The 27,041-nt window shown below is 40.9% G+C and overlaps 2 protein-coding genes across 6 annotated transcripts in view; one reads left to right on the top strand and one right to left on the bottom strand.

Moving 5' to 3' along the window:
* Positions 1-27,041, top strand: part of COL20A1 (collagen type XX alpha 1 chain) — a 532,145-nt gene that overhangs the window by 32,505 nt on the left and 472,599 nt on the right. The window lies entirely within an intron of this gene.
* On the bottom strand, positions 9,838-26,044 carry YTHDF1 (YTH N6-methyladenosine RNA binding protein F1). 5 transcript variants are annotated; one of them, XM_081325191.1, is made up of 5 exons: positions 25,482-26,044; positions 23,308-23,332; positions 20,195-20,274; positions 14,322-15,854; positions 9,838-10,184 (listed from the first exon to the last, which is right to left on the bottom strand). In XM_081325191.1, the coding sequence occupies exons 1-5, from the start codon at positions 25,506-25,508 to the stop codon at positions 10,158-10,160; spliced, it is 1,692 nt and encodes a 563-aa protein (XP_081181317.1). In that variant the 5' UTR covers positions 25,509-26,044; the 3' UTR covers positions 9,838-10,157. The 5 variants fall into 5 exon arrangements, with proteins under 5 accessions (XP_081181317.1, XP_081181316.1, XP_081181318.1 ...); XM_081325192.1 differs by lacking the exon at positions 9,838-10,184 and adding exons at positions 10,204-11,958; positions 16,282-16,334 and having other exon boundaries at positions 23,308-26,044; XM_081325189.1 differs by lacking the exon at positions 9,838-10,184 and adding an exon at positions 10,204-11,958.

The raw sequence follows: 27,041 nt of genomic DNA, 5'->3' as shown, positions 1-27,041 counted from the left end.
TATTTATTTATTTATTTATTTAATTTATTTATTTATTTAATGAAGAGAAGGACGAGGGGGGACATGATACCAGTGTTCTAGTATCTCAGGGGTTACCCCAAAGAAGAGGAAGTCAATCTATTCTCCAAAGCACCTGAAGGCAGAACAAGAAGCAACGGATGGAAACCAGTCAAGGAGAGAAGCAACCTGGAACTAAGGAGTAACTTCCTGACAGTTAGAACAACTAACCAGTGGAACAACCTGCCTCCAGAGGTGGTGAATGCTCCAACACTGGAAGTTTTTAAGAAGAGACTGGACAGCCATTTATCTGAAATGGTACAGGGTTTCCTGCCTGAGCAGGGGGTTGGAGTAGATGACCTCCAAGGTCCCTTCCAACTTTATTGTTGTTGTTGTTGTTACACCCCTTTTGCAGAGTCCCATGATCACATGACCGCATTTTTTGATAGTTTTTCTGAAAACCAGCAGTTACTTTTGTTTTGTTTTTTTGGTGAAACTGCATCCACAGCAAAGCGCTGGTTTGTTTAACAACCGTGGTGTTTGCTTAATGACCGTGGATTCATTTAACAACCATGGTGCTTTGCTTAATGACCACCACAAAACAGTAATAAAATTAGTCACATGAGCCTCCCGTTTTTACAACCATTACGACTTACGGCCATAATGGGCAGTTAGTAACACCCTTGCAGAAAAAGAGAGAACAAATGAAGGAAGTCAATCAAAACCATAAAGTTATGGTTGCTACTCTGTGCAACTCTAGTCCGACATCCAAATTAGAAAGAGTTGTTAAAAAGCATATTTACATTTTAAGGCATGGCTGAATCCAGTATAACCTGGAGGTACAAAGTACAGTCCTAATTTTATCACATTGGTTATTCCTAAATATCTATATCAGTTTAATAGCTCCATGGTTGATAAATATTTGTCTGCTTTCTGCTCCAGATACAGCCGACGTTTTCCTGTTAAACGTGAAGACTTAAATCTGGAAAGAAGAACATTTCAACTAGAGGAAGTTTATATTCTAATTACTTGCTTTGGATGTAGCATTCATTACTCATTATCATACCTTTTCCCCAGCACAGCCAGGCTAAATTTCCCTTAGGATCTTATTATAAATCAATGTTCCAATTTATCACTCGTGAAATGTTTCATGAATTGCACCGGTGTATTTTACACTATCTCTTTTATACCACTAAAGATGTTTTCTTTGCCAGGAATATGGAAACAGCTTCTGGAAGCACAGAGATTTGAGGTCTGTGAAACTCCCAGTGCTTGTGAACGTGGAAGGATCAGATGCAAAGGTATTTTCAGGCCTTAGAGATAATTCCTGTATCTGTTTTTCAGATAGAGCAGGAATAGCATACTGTAAATCCAAAAATAGGGACACATGGATCAGATTCAATCCAATACGCAGTAGGATTGTTGTATTTCTATCAAATCTGTTTTTTCACTTTTAAAGAAACGCTGCAGAAATCTCATCGTACGTCGTTACATCTTTTTTACCTAACCATCTCTGTGCACATTTGTATCAACCCTCTTAAATAAATGCAGCTTTGCCTATTGTATCCCCTACTACAGCTAGTCCTTGAATTACAGCAATAGGGCTCCAGATTGCTGTTGTTAAGCGAGACATTTGTGAAGTGAGTTTCGCCCCGTTTTACAACCTTCCTTGCCACAGCTGTTAAGTGAATCGCTTATTCAGTTAGCAACAGAGTGTGGTTAAGTGAATCTGGCTTACCCATTGACTTTGCTGATCAGAAAGTCATAAAAAGGGATCACCTGATCCCGGGACACTGCAACTGTCGTAAGTATGAGTCAGTTGCCAAACATTTGAATTTTGATCCTGTGACCATGGGGATGCTGCAAGGGCTGAAATTTTGATTGGTCACTAAACGAACTGTTGTAAGTTGAGAACTACCGGTCTACTATTCATGTTTTTTCACAGCACTTAGCTCTAACGTAGGGGAACCTCTTTCCCATCCCAACTTTTGCAAAGCAGCTTTCCCAGCTGAATGCACTTTTGTGTTATTTATTATGATTTAATTTATTTATCAAATTTATTTGCTGTTCATCTCACTGCAGTGCCAATCGACTCTAGGAGGCTTGCAACCTCATAAAACAGCAATATTAAAAAACAAGTAGAACGTTAAATCTTTGAAAGTGAGAATGGCGCCCTCTAGAGGCGGATCCCAGCATTTCACTGCGAAAAAACTTTAAAAAGTAGATTTCTCCTTCATGTCAATAAAGTGGGCCTACTTGACACATGTTTCATCCACGCTCGGTTGTGCCAGTCCCCAAAAATCATCTTGAGAAGGTACACGAGATGAAGAAGACAACAATTTGCACATTCATCTGAGAGGAAGGGTGGACTTCTAAATTCTAAGAGAGTCCCAAAGGTGGTTTCTCCAAAAGGCAACCAGACTTTCTTTGGCTTTTTTTTTTTTTTTTAAACATTTAGTTTCTCATTCAAGAAGCCTCTTCAGTTCTAACTAACTGGTGGGGAATGACAGGATGTATATTCTTATATATTATTTATATTCTATTTATTTATGTTTATATTTGGAACCTTCTTGAGACTGCTGAGGGGGGAGGGGAATTTTGCAAAATACTTGAATATTGGAATTAAGCAAGTTGCAAAACTGGTTTTTTAGCACTGGCCTTATTTCCACGATGTATTCTTATTTTATTATTTGTCGATTAAATTTATTTGCCACCCATCTCGCTGTTTAGCACGGAGCACCATCCTAACTTGCTTCTCTCCGTGAGCTAATGTGAAAACTAAGCACAGCAATATATCTCTAAACATTTTATTCACCTCCAGTTTGCTTCCAACGTTCTGACAGTTTTGTTATTTTCTCGCACTCCGGAATTGAGTCACTCTTGATTTGGCAGAAGATGCTTCTTCTCCCAGGATCGAAACATTTAGGAATAAAAAGCGCTTGCGGAAAACAAGGTTTGGAAACGCAAAAAGTTTGCCGCCAAACAGGGATGCTTCCGTTCATGAGGACAGCAAGGAATTCTATTGACCCCTCTATTGGTTTAATCATTTCTGCAGGATAACGGGCAGTTGCTGTGGTACAAATTGTATCATCTATTCATATTCGTGGGAATCTTCCAGGTAGCAGGTCCCACTGAGAGATTAAAAAACACTGTCCACTGTTCAAACCTGGTTTCAATATGGTCAACTACGGGCCAGGTGGAAAGATCAGAAAATTGGTTTTTCAATGACTGATGAAAATCTGGTAAAGCAAATTAGAAATCAGGGTCCAGCACATACCAAACGGATATATCTTGCATTGATAGAAATTGACTCAGAAACAGAACTTGTTAAAGATTGTATGATAAAGTGGGCTCAGAATATTCAAGAAGTTATCACAATGGACACTTGGGAAAAGATTTGGGTGAGGAACGTCAAATTTACGCAAGCTCAAAATTTAAGAGAGAACTTTTATAAAATGTTTTATAGATGGCATTTAGATCCTAAAAAGCTTGCAAGTATGTATCCGAACTATCAACCTAAATGCTGGAGATGTGGTGGCGAAGACGCAACGTATTTTCATATATGGTGGACCTGCAAAAAGGTTAAAGCTTTTTGGATTAAAATTTGGTGGAATATGCAGAAGATATTTAAGCAAAGGATAAAGTTTTGTCCGCAATTGTTTTTATTGGGCATAATTACGGATACTACTGTTGTGGACACTAAGGTGATGTTGAACTTAATTACGGCAGCAAGACTTTTAGTAGGTCAATATTGGAAGAAGGAGGAACTGCCGACTATAGAAGAATGGACTCTAAAAGTTTCTGACCTGGCGGAAATGGCAAAGATCTCGGCTTATTTGAAAGACCATTCGCAACAACGTTATATTATGGAGTGGAAAAAGTGGATTGATTATATCCAGAACAAATATGGGACCAAAAAGTTTCATTTAGCATTTGTATAAGTTTTTTTTTAATGTGATATTAGTATTGCTTGTAGTCATTTCATATGAGCTAGAGTGTGATAGACTTAATAGTTTATTGTTGTTAACATATGGTTGTTTATGATTGTTTTTACTTTTATACCTTGTATTTAGCTCTGGGAAGTCGGGGAGGGGGGAGGGGGGAAGGGGGGGAGGGTTAGGGAGGGTTAGGAAGGGTTGGGTGGGGGGAGGGGGGGAGGGATTGTTAAAGATAAAATGTATTGTAAAACTTTTCAATTAAAAAAAAAAACCACTGTCCATCTTGAACCAGCAGGCTTGGTCCTGCGAAAAACTCAGCTCCTTTGGGCTCCGGGCTCCTTGGCGCTCTCTGAGCGTGCTTTTCTTGCAGACGTTTCATTACAAAACTAGGTAACATCATCCGTGCATTGATCGGTCGGCCAGCCAGCTAGCTGGCGAAACAGAAATTCATTCGGAAAATTTAATTGAGGCAATATGCTCCAAATTGACTTGATTTTCCAAATCATTTCGCATCAACCAAGTCGCCTGCTTGGTGATCTGACCTGAAGCGATTATTCAGAGCTAAACCAATCCACAGCTCCTTTTGGTTTGCACGTCACTTTTAAGAAGAGGGAGCCAAGCTATTCTCCAAAGCACCTGAAAGCAGGACAAGAAGCAACGGATGGAAACTCATCAAGGAGAGAAGCAACCTAGAACTAAGGAGAAACTTCCTGACAGTTAGAACAATTAACCAGTGGAACAACCTGCCTCCAGAGGTGGTGAATGCTCCAACACTGGAAGTTTTTAAGAAGAGACTGGACAGCCATTTGTCTGAAATGGTATAAGGTTTCCTGCCTGAGCAGGGGGTTGGACTAGATGACCTCCAAGGTCCCTTCCAACTTATTATTATTATTATTAAGGTACGTTCGCTTCAGTTGTGAGTTATTAAACACACCAAGGTGACTAGGTTTTTTTTTTAATTTTTTTTAATCCCATTTATAGGTTGGCGGGACAGACTTCATTTTGAAGCAGGGGTAGGAAACCAAGGAATGTACAGTTCTTGATGGGAGCAGAGGGGACAAAATATACTTCCTCTCCCCTTGCTCCAAAGGACTTTTTCTGATGGCTTACTTTCCCACTGCCTATGACGTCAACAGGTCACAAAACCATGTACTTATTTTGGGCAATCAGGGTCAAAGGGGACTGCCTGGATCGCCGAAAGGAGTGTGAGATCTGCAGAGCTGGCTCAATGGGGGTCATTTCCTCCATCAATGGAACTGGGTCCTCTCAAGCTCTGCCCATCTAGAGCCAAATTGAATGGGGCTGATAGTCCCAAAGATGCTTTTTTTTTTTCAAAAGGCAGCTGGACTCTCGTTTCTCCTGAAAGACGAAAAAAAGTTCAGCTGCCTTTTGAAAAAAAAAACCTTTGGGACTAACCCACGACCTCAATGGCTGAGAATCTCTGTAGACAACGGGACTGAGATAAATAACACACAAGAAATTTTGTGATCACTCCACCAAGCAGAAAGGTTTGATTTCGGAGGGGAAGATTTCTGGAAAGGGTGTGGGGAAGTTGTTTTGTCTCATTTCTCTACAGACCTAGGTATTTTACAGCCACATCCAGCTCCTTTGGCTGACCCTGTCTGGCCCATTTTGGATTACTTTAATTTTGAAAGCGATTGCCAATTTTTTTCTTCTCCAATTTACGTATGTCCACGCGTGCCAGCCTGTGCACGTCCACAGGCCTGTTAGTTCAGCCCTCCACAACCCCAATTTCTCATGTGATCCCTTGGGAAAATTAATTGCCCATCCCTGATCTACAGCAATTATCTGGGTACTGGTGTTAATTGAATTCTTCGGGCTGTGGAGCAGGCTTCGCTTCCACAGACCAATCTGGAAAAGGATCAGATGTCTGTTAAAACTGAGCCAGAACAGGGTTCTGGGATCATGTCAGCCTTGGGAGTAGGGAAATGACAATTTCTCTCAATAAAGGAGAATATTTGAAGGGTTGAACTCTGGGGTCCTTGGTGCTCTCCAAGCTTGGTTGTTCTCTTGCAGATGTTTCATTACCCAAATTAGGGAACATCATCAGGGCTAGTGACAATTTCTTTATGCGCACACACAAAATCCACATTTTAAAAAACATGATCTACATTGTTTCTAAGCTGGCAAGAGAAATCACCTACATAATTACAGGTAGTCCCCAACTTACAGCCATTTAGTGACCAAAGTTACGGCACTAAAAAAACAACCTTATGAACATTTCTTGCAGTTATGACTGTGACAAAATCCTGTCACTTTTATCAAAACTTGGGCACTTGGTAATGGGATTGTGGGATTGCCATTTGCGACCTTCCAGTTAGCTTCTGACAGTCAACAGGGGAAAAAGGCAGACTCATTAATGACATGAAAATAGAATAGAATAGAATAGAATAGAATAGAATAGAATAGAATAGAATAGAATAGAATAGAATAGAATAGAATAGAATAGAATAGAATAGAATAGAATAGAATAGAATAGAATAGAATAGAATAGAATAGAATAGAATAGAATAGAATAGAATAGAATAGAAAATATGGAATGGAATGGAATGGAATGGAATGGAATAGAATAGAATAGAATAGAATAGGACTATGGAATGGAATAGAGTAGAGTAGAGTAGAGTAGAGTAGAGTAGAGTAGGAATAGAAGCTGGAAGGGACCTTGGAGGTCTTCTAGTCCAGCCCTGTTCAAGCAGCAGAACCTATACTATTTCATACAAGTGACTGTCCAGTCTCTTCTTAAAAAACGTCCAGTGATGGAGCGCCCACAATTTCTGAAGGCAAAGCTTTTCCACTGGTTAACAGTCCTGTTAGGAAGTTTCTCCTTAATTCCAGGTCGCTTCTCTTTGATCAGTTTCCAACCATTTCTTGTCCTGCCTTCTGGTGTTTTGGAGAATTTGACCCCCTCTTCTTTGTGGCAGCCCCTCAAATACTGGAACACTGCTGTCATGTCTCCCCCTTTTTTCCCCTTTAGACTAGCCAAACCAAGTCCTGCAGCCGTTCTTCGTATGTTTTAAGTCTCCAGGCCTTTGATCATCTTCTCCGAACTTTTTCCAAAGTCTCAACATCTTTGTTGAAGTATGGCGACCAAAATCTGTTGCAGTTAAACTGATGGTTGCATTAACAACCATCTTGCCTGTATTCTTCTGTAGCCTTAACTGATCCATTATAGCCAATCCTAATATTTTCATACATTTGCTGAAAGAATGTTCCAAAAGCAAATCCTCTGATCCACTAATATGGAGGAACAGACTACAAATCCCAAGCAAATGACAGGTCCAAGTGACAGGTCAGCTAACCATCAGTTCAGGTCAAAATTGATTTCAAAGTTCAGCATAAAGGAAAACAATTAACAAACTGAACTAGCCATTGTATTTTTTCCTCCTATCCCCCATTCCTGATACTTACCAGGCAGAATGTGAATTGATGGAGGCAAGTTTACCTATTTGATGAACAAAACGATAAGAGAAAATATAAATGCCTAAACAGGTATTCCTCGACTTACGATCACGATTGAGCCCAACATTTCGATTGCTAAGTGCGTTGAGTTTTGCGCCATTTTATGACCTTTCTTGCCATTGACTTTGACTGTCAGGTTGCACAAGGTGATCACATGACCCTAGAACACTGCAAACATCATTAAGTACATGCCAGTTGCCAGGTGTCTGAATTTTATATCACATGACCATGGAAATGTTGCAACTGCCCTAAGTGTTAAAAACAGTCGTAAGTCATGTTTTCCCATGCCGCTGTAACTTTGGTCACTAAACGAACTGTTAAGTTGAAGACTACCTATACTACTTTATCTCTTATTAGTCAAATAGGACTCCACAGGTAGTCCTTGACTTACAACCATAGCGGAGCTAAAAACCTCCGTTAAGCGAGACATTTTATGAAGTGAATTTTGTCCCATTTTACGACCTTTCTTGTCCAGTTGTTATGTGAATCACTGCCGTTGATAAGTTAGCAACTTGCTTCTTAAGTGACTCTGGTTTCCCCAATGACTTTTGTCGGGTCACAAAAGTTGATCACATGACCTTGGGACACAGCAATGGTCATAAATACGAACCGATTCCTAAGCATCTGAATTTGGGGCATGCTGCAAAGCTCGTAACGGTGAAAAATTCACAAGAAAAAGTTATGGCGCTTTTTTCAGTGCCGTTGTAACTTTGAACGGTCGCTAAATGAATGAACTGTTGTACTTAGTTCTTCTCAGCATGCTTACCCAGTGGTTACGTTGGCACAACCACTTACCTCTAGCAACAGAGAACTTCCTCCTCTGAAAAGGAAGTTTGGACTTTGCTCCACAGAAGACAGAAGATCCCGTCCCCCTTAATGTTATGCATGTGTGCTTCGTACAACCCTCTCTGTTTGGAGCAAGGCATCTAGGACAGCATCAGCAAACCAACTTTTGAATCCTAACCTGGGGCTAGAAGCTGTCTACCCCACTAGCAGCCTTAGTGTGAAGCTCTCTGTTGCCTTTGTGACCCAGCTTAGTGAAGAAGGGAAGTGGTGTGAAGAACTGGCAATAGCCTGAAGGCTAAAAGGAGAGGGGAGAAATAAAAGAACTCACACACTTGTTAAGTAGGTATTATTTATTAAGGCTTGTATTCTCCTAGAGGAAAAAGTTAATCTGATGCTGTTCCATTACTCCTTACATCAGAAGTAACAGACAAAGCTATATGTTCTAAATACAAGTCTAAATGATACAGCTTAAAACTTTCATTTAAATTGGAGGTCCTCTTGCGTAAATATTGTTTTTCAGAAGATATCTGCTTTCTAATATAAGTAAAAGATTCTCTACAATTAAACACGTGCAGATTCAATGTGCTAGAGCAACAGGCATGAGCACCAAGAATTCATGCTAAATTTTTGAAAACTCCGGTTGGTGGCCACTTCTTCCGACAGCTTCCTCATTCCACAAAAACATGACAGAAGATTCATTTCTTAAAACAGCTGTTTTTACTCATCCAACAGAAAAAATAGGCACACGCACACACAATCAATTTTAAACATCTGAAGCATAATCCATCATATGAGTCTGAACTAAGATTCGAGATTAAAGCTCACCATTATTAATATAAAATCTCAAGTGACTTCCTCAAGGGAGTGAGTGGTGGGGGAAAAAAGGGGGGCAGATTAAAAGTAATGAATTTAATAATATTAAAAAGCAGGGGGGAAATTAAAAGCCACATTTTGCCCAAGCCCCTGCAATGTTGAACACATATTTAAATGATTAAAAGCTACAGATAAAGCAAAAAATTATGGTAGGAAACTTGTCAGCTTTTTTTTTTTGCAAGATATGATACAAAGCAGATGTTCACTAATGTTCACCAATTATAGACAAAATAATTTAAGACGTAAAGTACAATCCATGAGGAATATTTCTCATGCAATATCCACACAAAAAAATAACTGCAAATGATGAAAATGTACAAATTTATTTGTGTGAAATCCCATCTATACTTCTTGCATGGGAAATTACCCCAGTGAATTAATGCCTTTTTGATTTTCTGTAAGGCAGGCAGAAGTATACTTTCAACATTTTTTCAAAAATAATGAATGTGACAGATAAAACTGAACTTCATAAAATAACCTGAGCTTGCTAAATTAAATGTCAATGTTTTTGACACAGGTTATTTCTCGAAAAAAAAATAAAAACCCCAACCGATATTTGCGTTTCTACTTGCCATAGGAATCAAACCAACTGTGGGAATGGTGAGACAAGGGGATCTGTGGTACATAAATATAAAAGCAATGACTCTTCAGATTAGAAACATAATTTGTGCTGCAATTAAAAGTCTTTGGAAAAACGCTAAATATTTTCAAAATCTTCAATTGCAGATGAACTTGTTTAACCAACTTAAAAATTTTCTTGAAAAAAAAACAAGAAACATCTTTATTAATGGATTCTACAGCATTTTACATAGAAAAGATTACAACTTAATGCATATTCAGCTGGGCAAACAAAAAACAAAAACCAACCCCTCCCACTACAGTGTACTTAAAAGATGCAAGATTTGAATTTCCCCTGCATAAGAGAAATATTGGAGCTGAAAGCTTTATAATCTCCTGATGCCAGAATACACAGCACCAAGGCATTTTTAAAAAAAGATTCAATTTTTCATAATCAAATTTAATATCAGTTCTAGTATATATATATATATGTATATATATATAGCAAACCATATATGCTTATTCTTATTGTTTATTTTGATTCTGACGTTCCTGCAAAGAGAAAAACAGGAAATTAGAATGTGAAAACCCATTAAAACCTCTTTACCCGTCCTAATTTTTTTTTACAAGCCACATCATGCTAAAACAATGGGACACCCAATCTTTTAAAATTTTAATTTTGTTGCATGTACACTGCATATGATGTAACAAGAGTGGCTTATAATAAAACACAACAAGGAAACTGCTTTCATGCCATGCTATATATTTTAAACATATCACAATATAGCTTTTCGTGATAATAATTTTAACTCCTAAAGCTAAACTAAGATACCTAAAGGCAATGTTTTTTTCAGTAAAATTAGGTAACACTCCAAATATAGAGAAGTACATTTCTTTGTAAATTACAACACCTTAAAAACCAGGCTTAAGAGGGATATGCTTTGTAATTTCTAGAACTCTGTAGAAAGGGGAGAGACTCTACTGATGGAAAGTGATGTAATCCATGATACATTTAACTTTATCTCTGCTGGGGGTGTCTTCACAGCACGCCAGAAAATAGGTAAGAATGGATTATATAATGCGGAAACATTTCAAGAGTATAAGGAACTGAATCTCCATAGACATTTTGTGATTTGGGACCTCCTTCTGTGAAAACTCTCTGAATCACAGTTTTAAAAATGGTGGCTCCAGTATCAAGTGATGGCTTCTGCTTGGATATGATCTTCAACAAGATGGTATAGCATCTATTTCCCATTCAAAATCCTCTCGTTCCTGTTAATTTCATGTTTACAAAGGGTTTAAATTAATAATAGTTTTGGCTCCTCAATTCCATTTTTTAAATGTTTAAAGGCTTAAAAGCTTTGTGAGGGAAAACCCTTTGGCTGATCAACAGGATAACAAAATATATATCCCCAACAAGGTAAAATCATGCAAATATTTTCAAGGGTACTTTAGACCTGCGTGTCTTCCAAGAATAGTCTCAGCCATTTGCTGGTTCTGCATCAGTTCTGAAACTGAATGGGATCTTAAAAACAGGGAAATACATTACTGGAAACATGTAATCTTCCAAGTTTGCTCAGGCTGATGATCACTCCTTAGAAACAATACTACGGGTACTGCAGCCACACACTTTACTGCCTAAAAGGCAGGTCTGCACTAAAAAAAAAGAAAGACTATCTGGAAGCTTTTACATTACAATAACTCCAAAGCCACAATCCATGGCTGTCTTTTAAGCAGAAAATGATATACAGAAAGCACCAAGAAACCTGCTTCTTTTTTCACCCTGTAGGTATCAGTTGTATGCATTAATTTATGTGCCAGTCTAAATCTAATTGCTCTGTTGAATTCTGTAAATGATTTGCAAATATTTGATTAGTTACTGGTATAGCTAAAATAACAATTTTTTTTTTTGGGGGGGGGGGCGCAAAATAAAACCTATTAAGTAATGCCATATAAATACAATAACCTGCCATGCCTTTATTGCAATGCAAGGTGAGATCATTTTGCTCTATGCTTCAGTGTAAACAATTTAAGCTGGTTCAAGCTCACTGAAATTCTATGAGCAAATATTCAGTTGAGGACATTATCCCCTGTTCCTAAGGGAATTGTGAAGTAAAGGTTCCACTTGCAATTTCAGGTAATTCAATTAAGCTTACAAAAAGGAACAGAAATACTCTGGTCTTACATTATTCCTGAGCAGAACCACATCCTTATGGTGTTTCTGAATTTATCTACAGCTCACAAGCTAACGTCATCTTCAACTGGACTCCACACCTGATCGACATATACTGCCATATTTCTGCCACTTTCTCAGGGTGATCTGAAACTACAGGTAGTCCTCAACTTACAACAGTTCATTTAATGACCATTCAAAGTTACAATGGCACGGAAAAAAGTGATTTATGCCTGTTTTTCACACAACTGTTGCAGCATCCCCATGGTTACATGATCAAAATTTGGATGCTGGGCAACTGGTTCATATGCACGAGGGCTGCAGTGACCTGGGGGGGGGTCACGTGATCCGCTTTTGCGACCCGCCTGACGAGCAAAGTCAATGGGGAAGCCAGATTCACTTAACAAGCATGTTACTAACTTAACAAATGTGGCAAGAAAGGTCGTAAAATAGGGCAAAATTCACTCAACCACTATCTTGCTTAGCAAGGTAAATTTTGGGCTCAACTAAGTGATGAAGTATCCGTAGTTTGCCTTTGCTTTTTATCTATATTTGTCAGACAGGATACATCCCCAACTCTCCAGCTCGTGTCCTATTCAAATAGGAAGCTAAGTCAGCCACACTTGATTAGATGCTGCAATCTACCTGGGCATTGTGTAGAATAAAGAGCTCTTAAAACCAGCAAATACACAGAAACATCCCCCCAGATCTCACTTTTAACAATGAACTCAGGGTCATACTAACTCTAGTTTACTCACACCTCTAGTTTTTGTGCTTATTTTATCCTTCATTTTTATTTTATGCCAGGTTCCTGAAAACTCATGAGTTCTACCATAATGTGCATTTGCAATTTTTTTTATAATAAGGACAAATCTTTTATGTTGCAGCATTTTGGAGAAACTAATTTTACCAGGCTATGCTTCTATTTTGTGCTATGGCTTAGTTGTTAATACCCTTAAGAGATAATTGATGAATCTCATTTACAGGTGAATTTTATAATCTTTGCCATAATGCTTAATTGAAGATGTACTATCACAGATTTCCCCAACCTTTGGGGGGGGGGGAGGAAGTATGGTTTGGTCGGCATGACCATTTGCACGAGTATGGCCGCAAACACCTGCAACACTCACCTGAGTGGGGTAGCAACATGAGTGGGGCCGCAAGACATTTGCGTGAATGGGGCTGTAAACTCCTGCGACGCTCACGGTGATTCTTGCGTGAGTGGGCTACCAACACCCATGGCAACACTTCCACGAGTGGGACTGTGCACGTGCGTGCGCCAGCCAGTGACACATGCGGCCCCACGGCCAATAGGCCGCGGCCCACAGTTAGGGGGCCCTTGTACTATCCTATTATATTAATACTCTTCCAATCAATTAATTTTACAAATATTAAAATAGCTCCTGTAATTGAGAAGTACACTTTTTTTTTCTAAACACGAGCGGTGTGCAAAATTTCAAATTCAACATACTCTGTCAAGATTGAATCAATTGTTCTGTGTTTGAAACAGGCTTGCTCAATAATTCTGAAAGCACAATGGTCTTGAAACATCTCAAAAAAAAAAAAGTTGAAACAGACCACTTTGAACATCAAATAATTGCTTTTGGACAAAATGTGGCATTCTGGATTTGTCAGGTTCTGCATGCCTGTGCTAAATAGATACCAACATCCAATTTGTATAAAAGGCTTTCATTTCCACATGGATACTTCTTAAGCCCTTTCTTCAATTAGCAGCCAGAATATCCCACATAAGGAACAAAAAAACTGCCAATCATGAGTTTCTTTCTTGCACTCCTCTTTAAAGCAGAAAACATCTTCCTCGTGCATGGATGAACAATTTCTATTTCATTTATAGATAGTCCTCAACTTACAACAGTTCATTTAGTGACTGTTCCGTTATAATGGCACTGAAAAAAGTGACTTAGGACCATTTTTCACACTTATGACCATTGCAGAATCCCACGGTCACATGATCAAAATTCAGTCACTTGGCGACTGACTCATTTTGATGACAGTTGCAGTGTCCCCGGGCACGTGATCCCCTTTCGGACATGCAAAATCAGTGGAAAAGCCAGATTCATTAACAACCATGTTACTGCAGTGATTCACTTAGCAACTGCAACAAGGTCGTAAAATGATACAAAACTCACTTAACAAATGTCTCGCTTAGAAACAGAAATCTGGGGCTCAATTGTGGTCGTAAGTCGAGGACTACCTGTATTTTCCAAGCCCTGTACCAGCCTACATCCGTTACAGCACTGAAAACTAAGCCGTATTTAACAAAGCAGACACATCTCAAACCTTTTGGCCTATTACAATAAAGCAGATTGGAAAAAAAAAAAGCTGTAGGGTTGGAGCCTTGTAGGTTAAATCTGAAGAATGTGCAATATCTATCTTCGAAATAAACGGTTGTTGTTGTTTTTTAAGAAAAAAGTCCCTTTGCAAACACTCAACTCCCATTCACCTCCAGGGTGGACTTCCCCCAACTGAATTAAAATGTTCTAAAGCCAGTTTACCTTTCGTACCACTTCCTCCTCCTCCTGGCGCTTTTCGTAATGGGAAAAGTCATCAAAGATGGAGGTTGTGTGCTTGTACATAGCAATAATTTTAAGCACTTGCTTCGCTTTTTCTAAGGGCACCTCCTGAGTGTCACGGGAATTTGTCACTGGCTTGTTGTCATTGTTCTCCAGCCTGATGTGTCGAAGCTGGTTGTTGGGAACATCTTTCACAAAGATCCACTTGACGTCAAACTTCCCCTTCCACTTGTCCTGGGACCAGACACCGGCACTGGTGCCGTAGTCCACCGACGACTTCATTTCGGCTACCCCACAAAAATGTCCGCTGCCGTTGACGCTGAAGAGTAAATAGACCGGGCCTTTGCTATTCATAGAGCGGAAAGCGCTGTCCAAACGTTTGTTGCCGTGCTCTGTGCTACACCAAATGGAGTATTTGATGGAACGATGGATATCGTCCTCAGAGTAACTCTTGATGATGAACACGCGCCCATTTTTGAGGTTCCACTCAAAATCCTTAGGGTTGTAACTGTGAGCGGCTTTCAGTTTCTCCAGAACCGGGTGGGATTCGCCACCGCCACCAGGGATGGCGTTCGCTGGGGTATTCCCCGGTGGGTGGCTTTCGTTACCGGTTCCTACGCTTTGGCCAAAAGCTGCATTGCGGTTGCGGGGGGCCACCCATCGGTTCTGAGGGGGCGGTGGCTGAGGGTTCTGGTAGGGCAGTTGGGTCAGTGGGGGTGGCTGGGCGGGAATAGGCTGAATAATCTGCGGCTGTGGGATAGACTGAGGAGAAGGGATCTGTTGCTGAGGAGTTGGGATTTTGGGCATGGGGCCTTTGTTGTCCCAAGTACCTATGTCCATGTTATGTTTAATAGGCGGCGGAGGCAGAGCCCCTCCTATTACAGGCCCGCTCTTCGCTTTCATTTTGGGCTGAGGCTTGGCAGGCTTGCTAGCAATCGCTGCCCAGGAGGTTGGCTTCGAGACTGGCAAGTTGAGGTTTGATCCGCCGTTGCCGGACAGCGCATTCGCCATCCCGACACTGTTGACCACCGAGCCCACCGTCTTCACGGCAGAAGTCGCGACGTCCCCGCCAATCTTCAGTCCAACCATGCCCTGCTCAATGCTATTCATTCCGGGTGCTTTATTTAAGGTGTCGTTATGAAATCCGGTTTGCCCGTCCACAATAGTGCCCCCGAGGGAGCTGGGTGGGTAACTGTAGCTGCCTCCGTAAGCCGAGTTCTGGGTCTGCTGCCCCTGAGACCCGCTCGTTCCCCATGCCGAGAAAGGAGGGTTTTCGGGGAAAAAATTAAACCGGTGTGGGTAAATGTTGTTCCCCAATCCGCCAGGCTGTCCAAACACGGCATCGTGCATGAAGTGGTGATCGCCGTTACTCAGCTGTCCATAGGTGGTAAGGTATGGGATTGGAGGGTCTCCTCCGGTTGACCAAGGAGCTTCACTCAGAGAGTAGGGAAAGCTAATAGAAGGTGGATAGTAACTGGACAAGTAGGGATCAGTCATTGATGGATAGCTGTTGCTCTGTTAAATGACAAAACAGCAATTTCAGATGGAGTTGTTTACAGCATTATTTAAACTAGGAAAGTATTCGGGAAAGTTCAAGTCCACTCTACAATATAAAAGACTGTGAGTTTTCTTGGGTCTTCTCTGAGCTTGGTGGTTTTCTAACAGATGTTTCGCTGCCAAACTAGGTAACGTCGTCAGTGCTAGAAGGCAGTGTGGGGTTTGCACTGGTGACGTTACCTACTTTGGTCATGAAAACGTCCGTAAGAAAAACCACCAAGCTCAGAAAGCACCAAGGACCCCACAGTTCAATCCTGAGCTACAAATATTCTCTGTCATTGATAAAAAGGACTGTAAAGGCCTTAAGCTTGAAAAACATTTTCTTGCTTCTTAAAACTCTTTTTCAAAGTTAAGGCAGGACAATTCATTCATGTGGTTTTCTCACCAATTGCTTCAAGGATTCATCACAAGACACCGAGCAATTTGAGTAGACGTGTTCTGTTTGAAAATATGCAGTTTGGATAAGTGAGAAGTTATTTTTAAATTTCTTTCACAGTACACTATTATAATGCTAGAGCTAAATTAATCTGACTGCTTCTGAACTGTTCTCAAACGACGTATGATTATGCCGTTATATTAAACCTTGGTAGAATCAAATATTTGTAGATTCTTTGACCAAAGCATGTAGTGATTTGAAACAAGGTGGATTCCTCTTTACAAATTATCCATTTTTTAAAAAAAATCTGAAGACCAAATGCAGACTCCAGAGTGTGTTCTCATCTACCCCAAAATTAAGGTTTATAATAAAAGTTCCACATTTTATTCATTAATCTGTCGTGTTACTGATTTTCCCATAATCATACAAATTCTGGCCTTTTAAAATCAGTGTTACTACACTGTCTCTTTGTTTCATGCTTTGTTTGCTCACATAATCATTAATTTTCTTTACATTCCACACTCATTCTTGATTCAACTTACCTATTTAAAATTACATTGCTTAACTGTCCATTCTGCTAGCTATTTTTGAAAACATCTTTCTACTTAGTGATTCCAGTTCAGTTCACTTCTAGGCTGATCCAGCAGCATCATTATTTCCCCTCAATATTTTCTGCAAATCTACCTTTTTTTGCATGCTACATTGGCTCATTTTCTACCAACGCTCATCAAATTTTCACTTAGTTTTTAAACTTTGCACCATATGAACCAGGAATCTTCATCAGTACGCTGATGATACCCAACTTTTTCTTTCCACCCCGACCCAACCCAGTGATGCCCTCACTGTGATGTCCCGTTGCCTGGAGGCGGTCCGGGTTTGGATGGGGAGAAACAGGCTTCGTCTCAATCCTGACAAGACTGAGTGGCTGTTCATAGCGGCATCTCGGGCTAACCAGCCTTCTCCATCATTAACAATAGGGGATGAGGTATTACCGCCCCCCCCCCCCCCCGTTGATAGGGCTCGCAACTTGGGAGTCCTCCTGGATTCATGGCTCAGTTTGGAAGATCATATAGGAGCCGTGACCAGGGGGGCTTTTGCCCAGATTCGCCTGGTGCGCCAGTTGCGTCCCTATCTGGACCGAGATGCCTTGCGCACAGTCACTCATGCGCTCGTGACCTCCCGGTTAGACTACTGCAATGCCCTCTACATGGGGCTGCCCTTGAGGACCACCCGAAGGCTTCAACTGGTGCAGAATTCAGCCGCGCGAGTTTTGATGGGAGCTTCCCGATACTCCCGTGTAACACCTCTTCTCCGTGAGCTGCATTGGCTTCCGGTTGCCCTCCGGGTGAGATTCAAGGTGCTGACCTATAAAGCCCTAAATGGCTTGGGTCCGGACTATCTAAGGGAACACCTGCTGCCGGCATCATCTTCCCATCGTCCTGTGCACCCCCACAGGGAGGGCCTTCTCAGGGTACCGCCGGTTAATGAATGCCGGCGGGTTATTCCCAGGGGAACGGCGTTCTCTGTGGGTGCGCCTGCCCTATGGAACCAACTACCCACAGAACTTAGGACTGCCCCCGACCTTCGCTCATTTCGCCAGGACCTGAAAACTTGGCTCTTCGATCTGTTTGGTCCAGACTGTGGGGTTGTTAATTTAACTGGGTTTTAGATTTACTCTTGGGGCTTGAATTTAATTTGTTTTATTTGTTTTTAATTTTTTGTATTCATGGTTTTAACTGCCCTGTAAACCGCCATGAGTCCTACGGGAATAGGGCGGTATACAAATCCAAATAAATAAATAAATAAATAAATAAATAAATAAATATTATATCACTTAGCCAGTGCTACTCTCTGAAAGCTTATCTCTTCTATTTACCTTTTTCTACAGCTTGAAATGCTTCCCAGTACAATGTCCTTGTATATGCTTTAGAGGATTAGCCTAACCTAGATCCGAGTAGTACATGGAATGGAAAATGTATTCTGTGAGTGGATGCTGCCCTATCACTATTGACTACACATTAATTTTTCAGAAGACTAGTCCAGGGCTTTTCAACCAGTGGTACGGGTACCACCTGTGGTACATTGGCACCTGGCAGGTGGTATGCGAGCATCCTAGAAAAGTGGTAGTGGGGGAGGGGAATGAGTTGAACTGGTGGCAGCACTGCACAAGCCTGAGGGAAAATGGCTGATCCCAGAAGAAGCGCTGATCAGCTGGAATGTTGCAGCATCTCCAGGGTCTTGGATTTACATTCAGATGCTTGGCAACTGATTCATATTTATGACGGTCACAGTGTCCCAGGCTCATGTGAAGTGACCAAAACCTGCTGCAACCACCCAGCAGACGGGGGGAATAAAAACCAAACACACACCCCCACCCCACCCCCACTGCCAATTCTCAACAGAAATGCTCCCAACAATGAAAACCTCGGACAGGAGGAAGAGCGCCGCTGGGCAGGCAGGCAGGTGTCTTGCTCAGCTGTGGCTTGGGGGGCACTTTTTTCAGTGCCATTGTAACTTCAAACAGTCACTAAGCGAACTGTTGTAAGTCGAGGACTACCTGTACTTCATCACTTTTTTCCTTTTTTTTTTGGTCATCAAGTTTTTGACACCTTGCTAGGTGACTGGTGGTACTCGGATGTTGCCATATTTTTTTTTAATCTCATTTATATCCCACCCTTCTCCGAAGACTCAGGGCGGCTTACAATTTTAAGCACAAACCAATGTGCTTAGCAATAGCCTTCATTCTATGTATATGCCTGCTTATTAGGGCTTTGCCCCCCCCCCCCAAGCGGCATTATTACAAAGTCAGCTTATTGCCCCCAACAATCTGGGTCCTCATTTTACCTACCTCGGAAGGATGGAAGGCTGAGTCAACCTTGAGCCTGGTGGGACTTGAACCTGCACTAATTGCAGGCAGCTGGTGTTACTTCCTAAAAGTGGTACAATGGGTGAAAAGGTTGAAAAGCCCTGGACTAGTATATCTTTCGAATTGCCGCACCAACTGAAATCTTTCAAAATTATTTGATGTTAACCCATTCTGTGAAACTGAAGCCCATTTTAGTTAATTATTGACTACAGCAAATATAGAAGTCAGCCATAAGACGATACACACAGTAGAAATACAGAGTTCTTATCAATAAGAAGAAGCTATCACATCTGGCAGAAGAGGCATGTTATAGAGGCCATCTGCCAAAGAGGTAAATTTAGTGGAATTCAAGAGGTGGGCCTTTTCTGCCATGGTGCCCACCTTATGGAATATCACAGCTCCATGCCATAAACCTGGTTGTGTCATCAGGCCTGGGGGCCTGAAGGGACTGGTTAGGTGCTCAGTGACTCCATTGTTGTTAATATCTGCTACTCTTTTTTAACCTTTTAATAAAAAAATTTAATTCTGTGTTATCTGTACCGTTTTATGGTTTTTATTGTAGGCTGCCCAGTCACTTTTTTTATGAGGCGGGTGGCCATATAAATATGGTCAGTAAGTAAATCAATAAAATTTGAAATAGGAAGTCCTGAAGCCGGATTAGAGTAGAAAAATACTTCTTTATAATACTACATAACTGAATAAAAATTGGAAATATCAATTTAAGCCCAATCAAATCCATTCAATTTAATATTCTAAAATAGTAAAAATTTCAACTTTAACCCACAAGAAAAATAGTTTTACTTTTGCAAAATGAGTACAGTATAAAGAAGTCATAACATTCAGGGCTAAAGTGGATTTACTTAAGCAAGTATTATTATTAGAAATTCAATGAGAATAGTATGAATTAAAGTACAAGAACAATATGAATTGTAAGTGCCTTTGATTGTATATGTGCTAGAAAAAAAATTCCTTTTAAATAAATTCCATTGCTTCCAACTGACATATGCTTAAATCCCTTTTAAAAATTCCAATCACTTTTCAGGCATATAGACTAACCTGATTTGACTGTCCAGAAAGATAAGGCTCAAAATCATTGTCATGCACTGTATCCTTCTGATGAAGAGAACCATTTTGCACTGAAACAAAAGAGCTGCAATTATAACACGCATACTTTGAAGTTTCGATAAAGATCTGTTTTCTAAAGCATGACAGTATACACAAATAGAGCTGTGTTTATTCCACAGCATTATCTATTTAGAGAAGGGGGAAAGGTCAGATTTCAACATGATGAAAAACACTTCCACATGCCCTCAAGATATCATTGTTCCTTATAAAACTATCTAAATGACAGTTACTGAATACCTCACAAACAGGTTTTTCAACAACCAGCAACACAGTTTTGTTAAGACCAAGAGTAAGACTCATAGAATGAATTAAAATATACTTGTCCACAAAAGGAAAGCTGGAGCATTTATTGTAAACAGGAAGACAAATCTGGGAGGCCTCCAAGTCAGCAAGGCATGCCAGAAAAAGATCAATAACATACTGAATGAATGGCCTTTATAAAGCTCAACCCTTGAAGGTATAACATGAAATCAGTATAGCACTTGTTAGTGGCAAGTTAGATTGATCTAAATAAGCATACTTCTTTGTTTTATATGATAGGCACCTCACTAATAGTATTTAGTAACTTGTGGTTTCTGCAACCTTTTGAATTTCACTCTAATAAGCTTTTTACATGTTCCTCAGTGTGGTAATTCACTAGCACAGGCAGGATTTTACAAAACACAAGCTGCCAATCATGGACTACATTTTGTCGTAATAAATAATGGAAGACGAATGCTAGATATGTTAAGGCATGCTCTTATTTCACCCAAACCCCCAATGTGTTTTTTTTAAAAAAGAACTTTCATTTCATTTTTAAATTTAAATTGGTTGTTTTAATGGTTTTTATGTATTTTATTGCTTTATTATGCACACCACCCAGTGTCATCATATGAGATGGGCAGTTATGGGAATGCAATTAAATAGATTTACATATGTACAGACACATATACAGAAATTCCACTGCAAACGATACCGAAAGTGCTAACCAAGAAAAGAAAAAATTGACAGCCATTAATAGAAATGCATATGTACACTGCGATCATCAGAAAAGTATGAGTTATGTATATTATATTGATCATGAACATTTATATACAGGTAGTCCTCGACTTACAACCATTCATTTAGTGACCAAAGTTAATAATGGCACTGAAAAAGTGACACGACCATTTTCACACTTAGGACTGTTGCAGCATCCCTGTGGTCTTTGCAACTGGTTCATATCTGAACCAGCTGCATGAAGATGGGCTCCAGCACGAATCCGAAAGCTTGGAAGACAAAAAGTCTGGATCGGATGACCAACCCAGATTGGATCCTGACTCATATTTATGACAGTTGTAGTGTCCTGGGATCGTGTGATCCCCTTTTGCAACCTTCTGATAAGCAAAGTCAACAAGGAAGCCAGATTCACTTAACAACTGCGATATTAACTGCAGTGATTCACTTAACAACTTTGGCAAGGTCATAAAATGGGGCAAGTTCACTTAACTGCCTTGTTATCAACAGAAATCTTAGGCTCAATTGTTTGTGTTACGTTGAGGACTACATACATACATACATACATATAGTGTAGTTGAGTTTATTGTGCTAATTAAGCTAGCTTATAGAATTAAATTTGCTGTAGTGGTATTGCACTGAGGAATAATTTGAATTGTATTTGTTATTTCATTTTGTATATGTAGTTTATACTGTATACTCTTAACTAGAAGCTTAGTTAATAATATGAAATAAATAATTAAACTATGCTATAAATATATAAACCACCAGATACTTTACTTTTTTATAGGCACACATACACAGGTAACCCTCAACTTATAACAGTTCATTTAGCGACAGTTCAAATTTACAACAGCAATGAAAAAAGTGACTTATGACTCTTTTTCACATTTGCAACCATTGCACCAGCCCCGTGGTCACGTGATCAAAATCCAGACGCTTGGCAACCGACTCATATTTATGACGGTTGCAGGGTCCTGGGATCATGTGATCCCCTATTGTGACCTTCTGACCAAGTCAATGGGGAAGCCAAATTCACTTAACAATCATGTTACTAACTTGACAGCTGCAGTGATTCACTTAACTGTGGCAAGAAAGGTCATAAAATAGGGCAAAACTCACTTAACCACTGTTTTGCTTAGCAACAGAAATGTTGGGCTCAATTGTGGTCATAAGTCGAGAACTAACTGTAGATGTATATGCTACAAATACATAAGGTTAAAAATTCTTGAAAAGTTAAAATTCCCCGTTATTATACATGTAAATGCATTATAGAATCTCTTTCATAATATGGAACATTTCTTTGAACATTTAAATGTTACTTTATTTTTGCATTTTGATGCTAAAACGTCAGGATTAATTTGCCATTGCTAAGAATAAGAGGTGCTAATTATATTCAAATTCACAGCATTTTGAACAGGATTGGTAGTTTTGCCATTAATCTATTGTCTTTCGTGAACTCTCCCATCAAATATTGCTATTTCAGATATAATCTCTACATCTTTGCACTCCCAAAGAAGTTCAACTTTTTGGAAGAAGTGCTCTAAAAATAGCGTCAGTGGAAAAAGAGGAATGATGTGTCAAGTCTCATGATTTATAATCCCATAATGTTCTAATGACAGGAGTTGTACTTGCAGTACAAAATTATCATCATCTTGGAAATTTATTATTTTTTAGTTTTGATTTTTCTTAAGGGGAAAAACTCTTTCAAAGAGAATTTTCTGACTTTTACAAAGTAAATGGTATAAGAAACAAAAGCCTGCAGAGAATATTGTTTTAATTATTTTGAAGTTTTAAGTTTGTTATAACTTGCTTTGTGAGATTTTTATTCTGAAAAGCATAGAAATTAATACATTTTAAGATTTAAGATGAAATCCTAGATAAAAATCCAATGAGCTGCATAGACACTTACTTATAGGACTGAATTTATATATAGGAATAAACATCACGGAGTCATAAAGAAGTAACAAAAACACAGGCTTTTCATTTTTTTAATGTATCTCTTACAACCAAACATTTGCATGCAAACATTCAGATAAATCTATCCTTAAGATCAGAACTTGTCTTACCTTTATTATCCTGTCCTTTCGCTCTCTGACATGCCATAGCACAGGGTACAATAAAAGAGACAAAACAAATATTTGTCATTTGTTGAGACCTCAGAATAAAGCAAAGTATCTATTGAAAATGTATAACAGTGATACAGTATTGTATTATGTATTCAAGACCATAACTTAGGTACCGTAATTTTCAACCACAAGATTTTCTCTGGCTTCAACTTTACCTTCTGCAAGTGTTATGTCTTTGATTAAATATAACATGACTTCAAAAATATTTGTATTAAATCCCGCTTACAAATAATTAATAAGGTATCATGGCCTTTCAGGAGTTTGCAAACAAACAATAGCCACATGTTAATAATATAACACAATAATGATTAAGGACTCAGTATTTTTTTAAAGAGGCAAATATTGGTACTTTGAAATAAAACGATGGAGAGTAAGAAATTCAGAGTTACAGACCAGAAAAAACAAGTAGCTTTTCAAAATAATTACCATATACACTATTGATATGCAATATATTTTGAATCTGAAATGCCTCCCAAATCTCTTTTGCATCTGAAGCAGGCAGTGCCTACCACACAGAAGTGTTTTGAACACAGTTGTTTTGAACGTGAAATACTTCCAAAAGGGTTTGAATTCAAAACTTTTCACAAACCCTTAATACGTATTTTAAGTTACCAGATAAAACATATAAAAGAAAAAGGAATGACTTCTTGGAGGACCTAGAAAAGGCAGCAAACCCTCCAAGCCTTAAAATATTATCGAATGTACCAAGAAAGTCTTGATACAATGAAAGGGCAGTATGTAAAGAAGCAAGAAATGACTGGGAAATAAACTTAAGTACCGCCTATGTAGCCTTAGGCAAGCCATTACATCTCAGATTCAGATCCCTTATGTGAATTATACTATTTTACAGCACTAGTAGAATGATAAAAAACATGATTTAAATACTACAAATGAACAATAAGAGCAGGCAATTATAAGAGCAAAGACATATTTTTGCAGTTATGAGGAATAGCGCTTTTGTGAGTTCTTTTTTTTTAATTCTTCTTGGGATACAAAATTAGATGGGAATATTCACTCCCATGTAAAAGCCAAACTCCTAGAATGAGATTGATCTTTAAAACTGAAAGTGGGATGGCCTGGTTCTACCTATGAAGAAGACCACAACAGTTGACACAAGAAGGCATGATTATAGAAAAAAAAATATTAAACGTATGCATAAGGATTGATGCTCAAATAGAAGCACGAAGCAGCTCACCGTGATCCAAGTACAGTCAAAAGAAAATAAAAGCAGGGCCTAGCAGAGAAACAGGAAGCTGAAGCTAGCAAGGACATTCCTGCGGAAATAAGTAGCTTAAAGCTGTTCAGGATACAGAAATTTAATATCCAGGGCTCTGGTCTTCAATAACTGTCTAAAAATGGCTTTGGATGGCTTGCTCTGATCTAACCCAAATCCAAACTCAGATCCGCCATCCAAGGTGGGCTGAAAGCTGGGGCTGATTACGCTTCTCTTGGACTCAAGAGCTCTGGAGGAGGAGGGCCCTCCCCTCTTTTTTTTTTTTAATATCCTGACTTTAAGCGGGGCCCTCAAAGCACCAGGCAGTCCTCCAAAGCAGTCTCTAGCAGCCCCGAAGGCGGCTCTGCACGGGAGAGCCAGCAGCAGCCAAAAAAAAAATCGAAGCCAGGGGCTGGGCCACCTTTTTCGTGGACAAGGCCCGTACTTAACAAAGGCCTGAAGGAGGGAAGGAAGGAAGGAAGGAAGGAAGGAAGGAAGGAAGGAAGGAAGGAAGGAAGGAAGGAAGGAAGGAGAGACGGGAAAGCCAAGCCGTTCGCCCAAAGAGCAGAGAAAGCGGGCTCCTTTTTTTTTTCTTTTTTTTTTTGAACCACCCCTCGCTGAGTCCATCGCTTTCCCCCGGCCGGGTTGGACTACATCTCCCATCGTCCTCCCTGGCGAAGCCTGGCTTCGACCAAGGCGGGTGGGAGGAAGCGAGAGCGCGTTCCCCCTTCTGCATCCATGAAAAAGCGCGCTGTGCCCGAAGGAGGATTGGTCGAGAGCCAGGAAGGCAGAGCTGGGAGACGTGGGGGGGGGGGGTTTGGGGGGGCGCGGGAAAAAGAAGGATGCGGCCTGGCCTTCCTTCTTCTCCCCCCCCCCCCGCCGCCGCCTCCGATCGACTTACCTGGGGGTCAACGCTAGTGGCAGACATCTCTCATGCGCCCTGAAATAAAGGGGAGGGGGGGCTGGGAGGGGGGAAAGGGAAGAGGAGGGGCGGGGCGAAGCCAGGCACGAGCGCCCGCGCGCTCCCTCCCCCGCTCCTCCCACCCTCCAAGAAGGGGCCTACGCGCACGCGCGTGGGAAGGAGGGGGAGTGAGAAAGGGGAGTGTGTGTGTGGGGGGGGCGTTAGGTCAAGGGAAGGAGGGGGGGGAAGAGGGCCGCGCGCACGCGCGCTGGCTCGTCCGTGCGCGCGCTGGTTTCTTCCCTCACATCGTTCGCCTCCACACACAGGAGAGGAGATGGAGGGAGGGGGGGAGAGAAAAAAAGGCCCGCCGCCGCTGTTGCTGCTGCGCGTTCGCCGGTCCTTCCTCTCGCTTTCCCGGCTCTTAGGCTTCTGGATCCCTGCCGCCGCCGCCTCCTCCTCCTCCTCCTCCTCCCTCTGCTTCCTTTGGAAAACGGAGAGGCCGGAAGGCAAAAGGAGACTCTCGGGCAGCCGGAGGAGCCTTCGAACTCCAATGGCGGCGGAGACCGGGCTCCGGTGACGTCAACGCCTCGGCTGCGCGGAGCATGCCGGGAAGTGGGGGTGTGTGTGTGAAAAGCAAAGGGCCACCGCGCGCTCGCCGGCGGAGAGGGAGAGGGAGGGGGAGAGGAAGGCATCACCTGCCGGGCATGCGCACGAGCGAGACGGCCGTTGCGCCAAATGGTGTCTTAACGCCGCCCCCGCTTTTGGTTTGCTTAAAAGTTCCCGCCCAATCCTCCGTGGAAGACGGGTGATTGGCAAGCCAACGGGTGGGATCAGGAAAGAGTCCGAGCCAATCGGAAAGACAGAAAAGCTGAGGGGGGAATATCATGGCCGATCTCTATCTCCCAAAATAGCCCCCCCCAAAGCTTAACCCCCGCGCTCTTTTGAGGACGGGCGTGGGGAATGGCCGCTTTTTCCCATGAGGCTGCTTCGTTTTAGATTGTCGCGTGGCAGGTAGAAGTTCAGCAGGTGTGGACCGGATATGCGGCCAAATGTTACCTGTTGAACTTCAGCCTCTAGCCCCGAGGAGCAAAACTGCTTTTTCTGGCCTTATTAAGGAGGACCAGGCGGTGGTTGAGTTCACACAAAGAGCCCAAACCATGGTTGGTGTAACTGTGGGTTATTGGGATCGAGTAACATTCTCTTCTGAAGAACATTAATGAGTTCCCTAATGAACATAATCATAATTTTTTGTTCTGCATTCCATTGAATATAATAAAGAAGAGAACAATACCTTGTACTAAAGTACGTTTGCTTAATCATGGATCACAATCAACTACAACTTGAGTCAAAAGCTAATGCTAAAGCTACCATTCACCCTGCTACCACATTTCAAATAAGTCCAAATCCAAAACCTGCGGGGCTCAGCATGTTGTGTGAATGGACTTACACCTGAAGCAAAATCTTGGATTTATTGAAAAAGGGTTGGCTGAATTTGCTAAGCCCAATACACGCTGCAGTAACCACAATGTACAAATACTGTCGGCCAAACCACTTTATACC

The sequence above is a fragment of the Vipera berus genome (assembly GCF_964194415.1).
Source record: "Vipera berus genome assembly, chromosome: 3".
NCBI lineage: Eukaryota > Metazoa > Chordata > Lepidosauria > Squamata > Viperidae > Vipera > Vipera berus.
The sequence above is the reverse complement of the archived record's forward strand: the minus strand, read 5'-3'. Positions and strand labels throughout refer to the sequence as shown.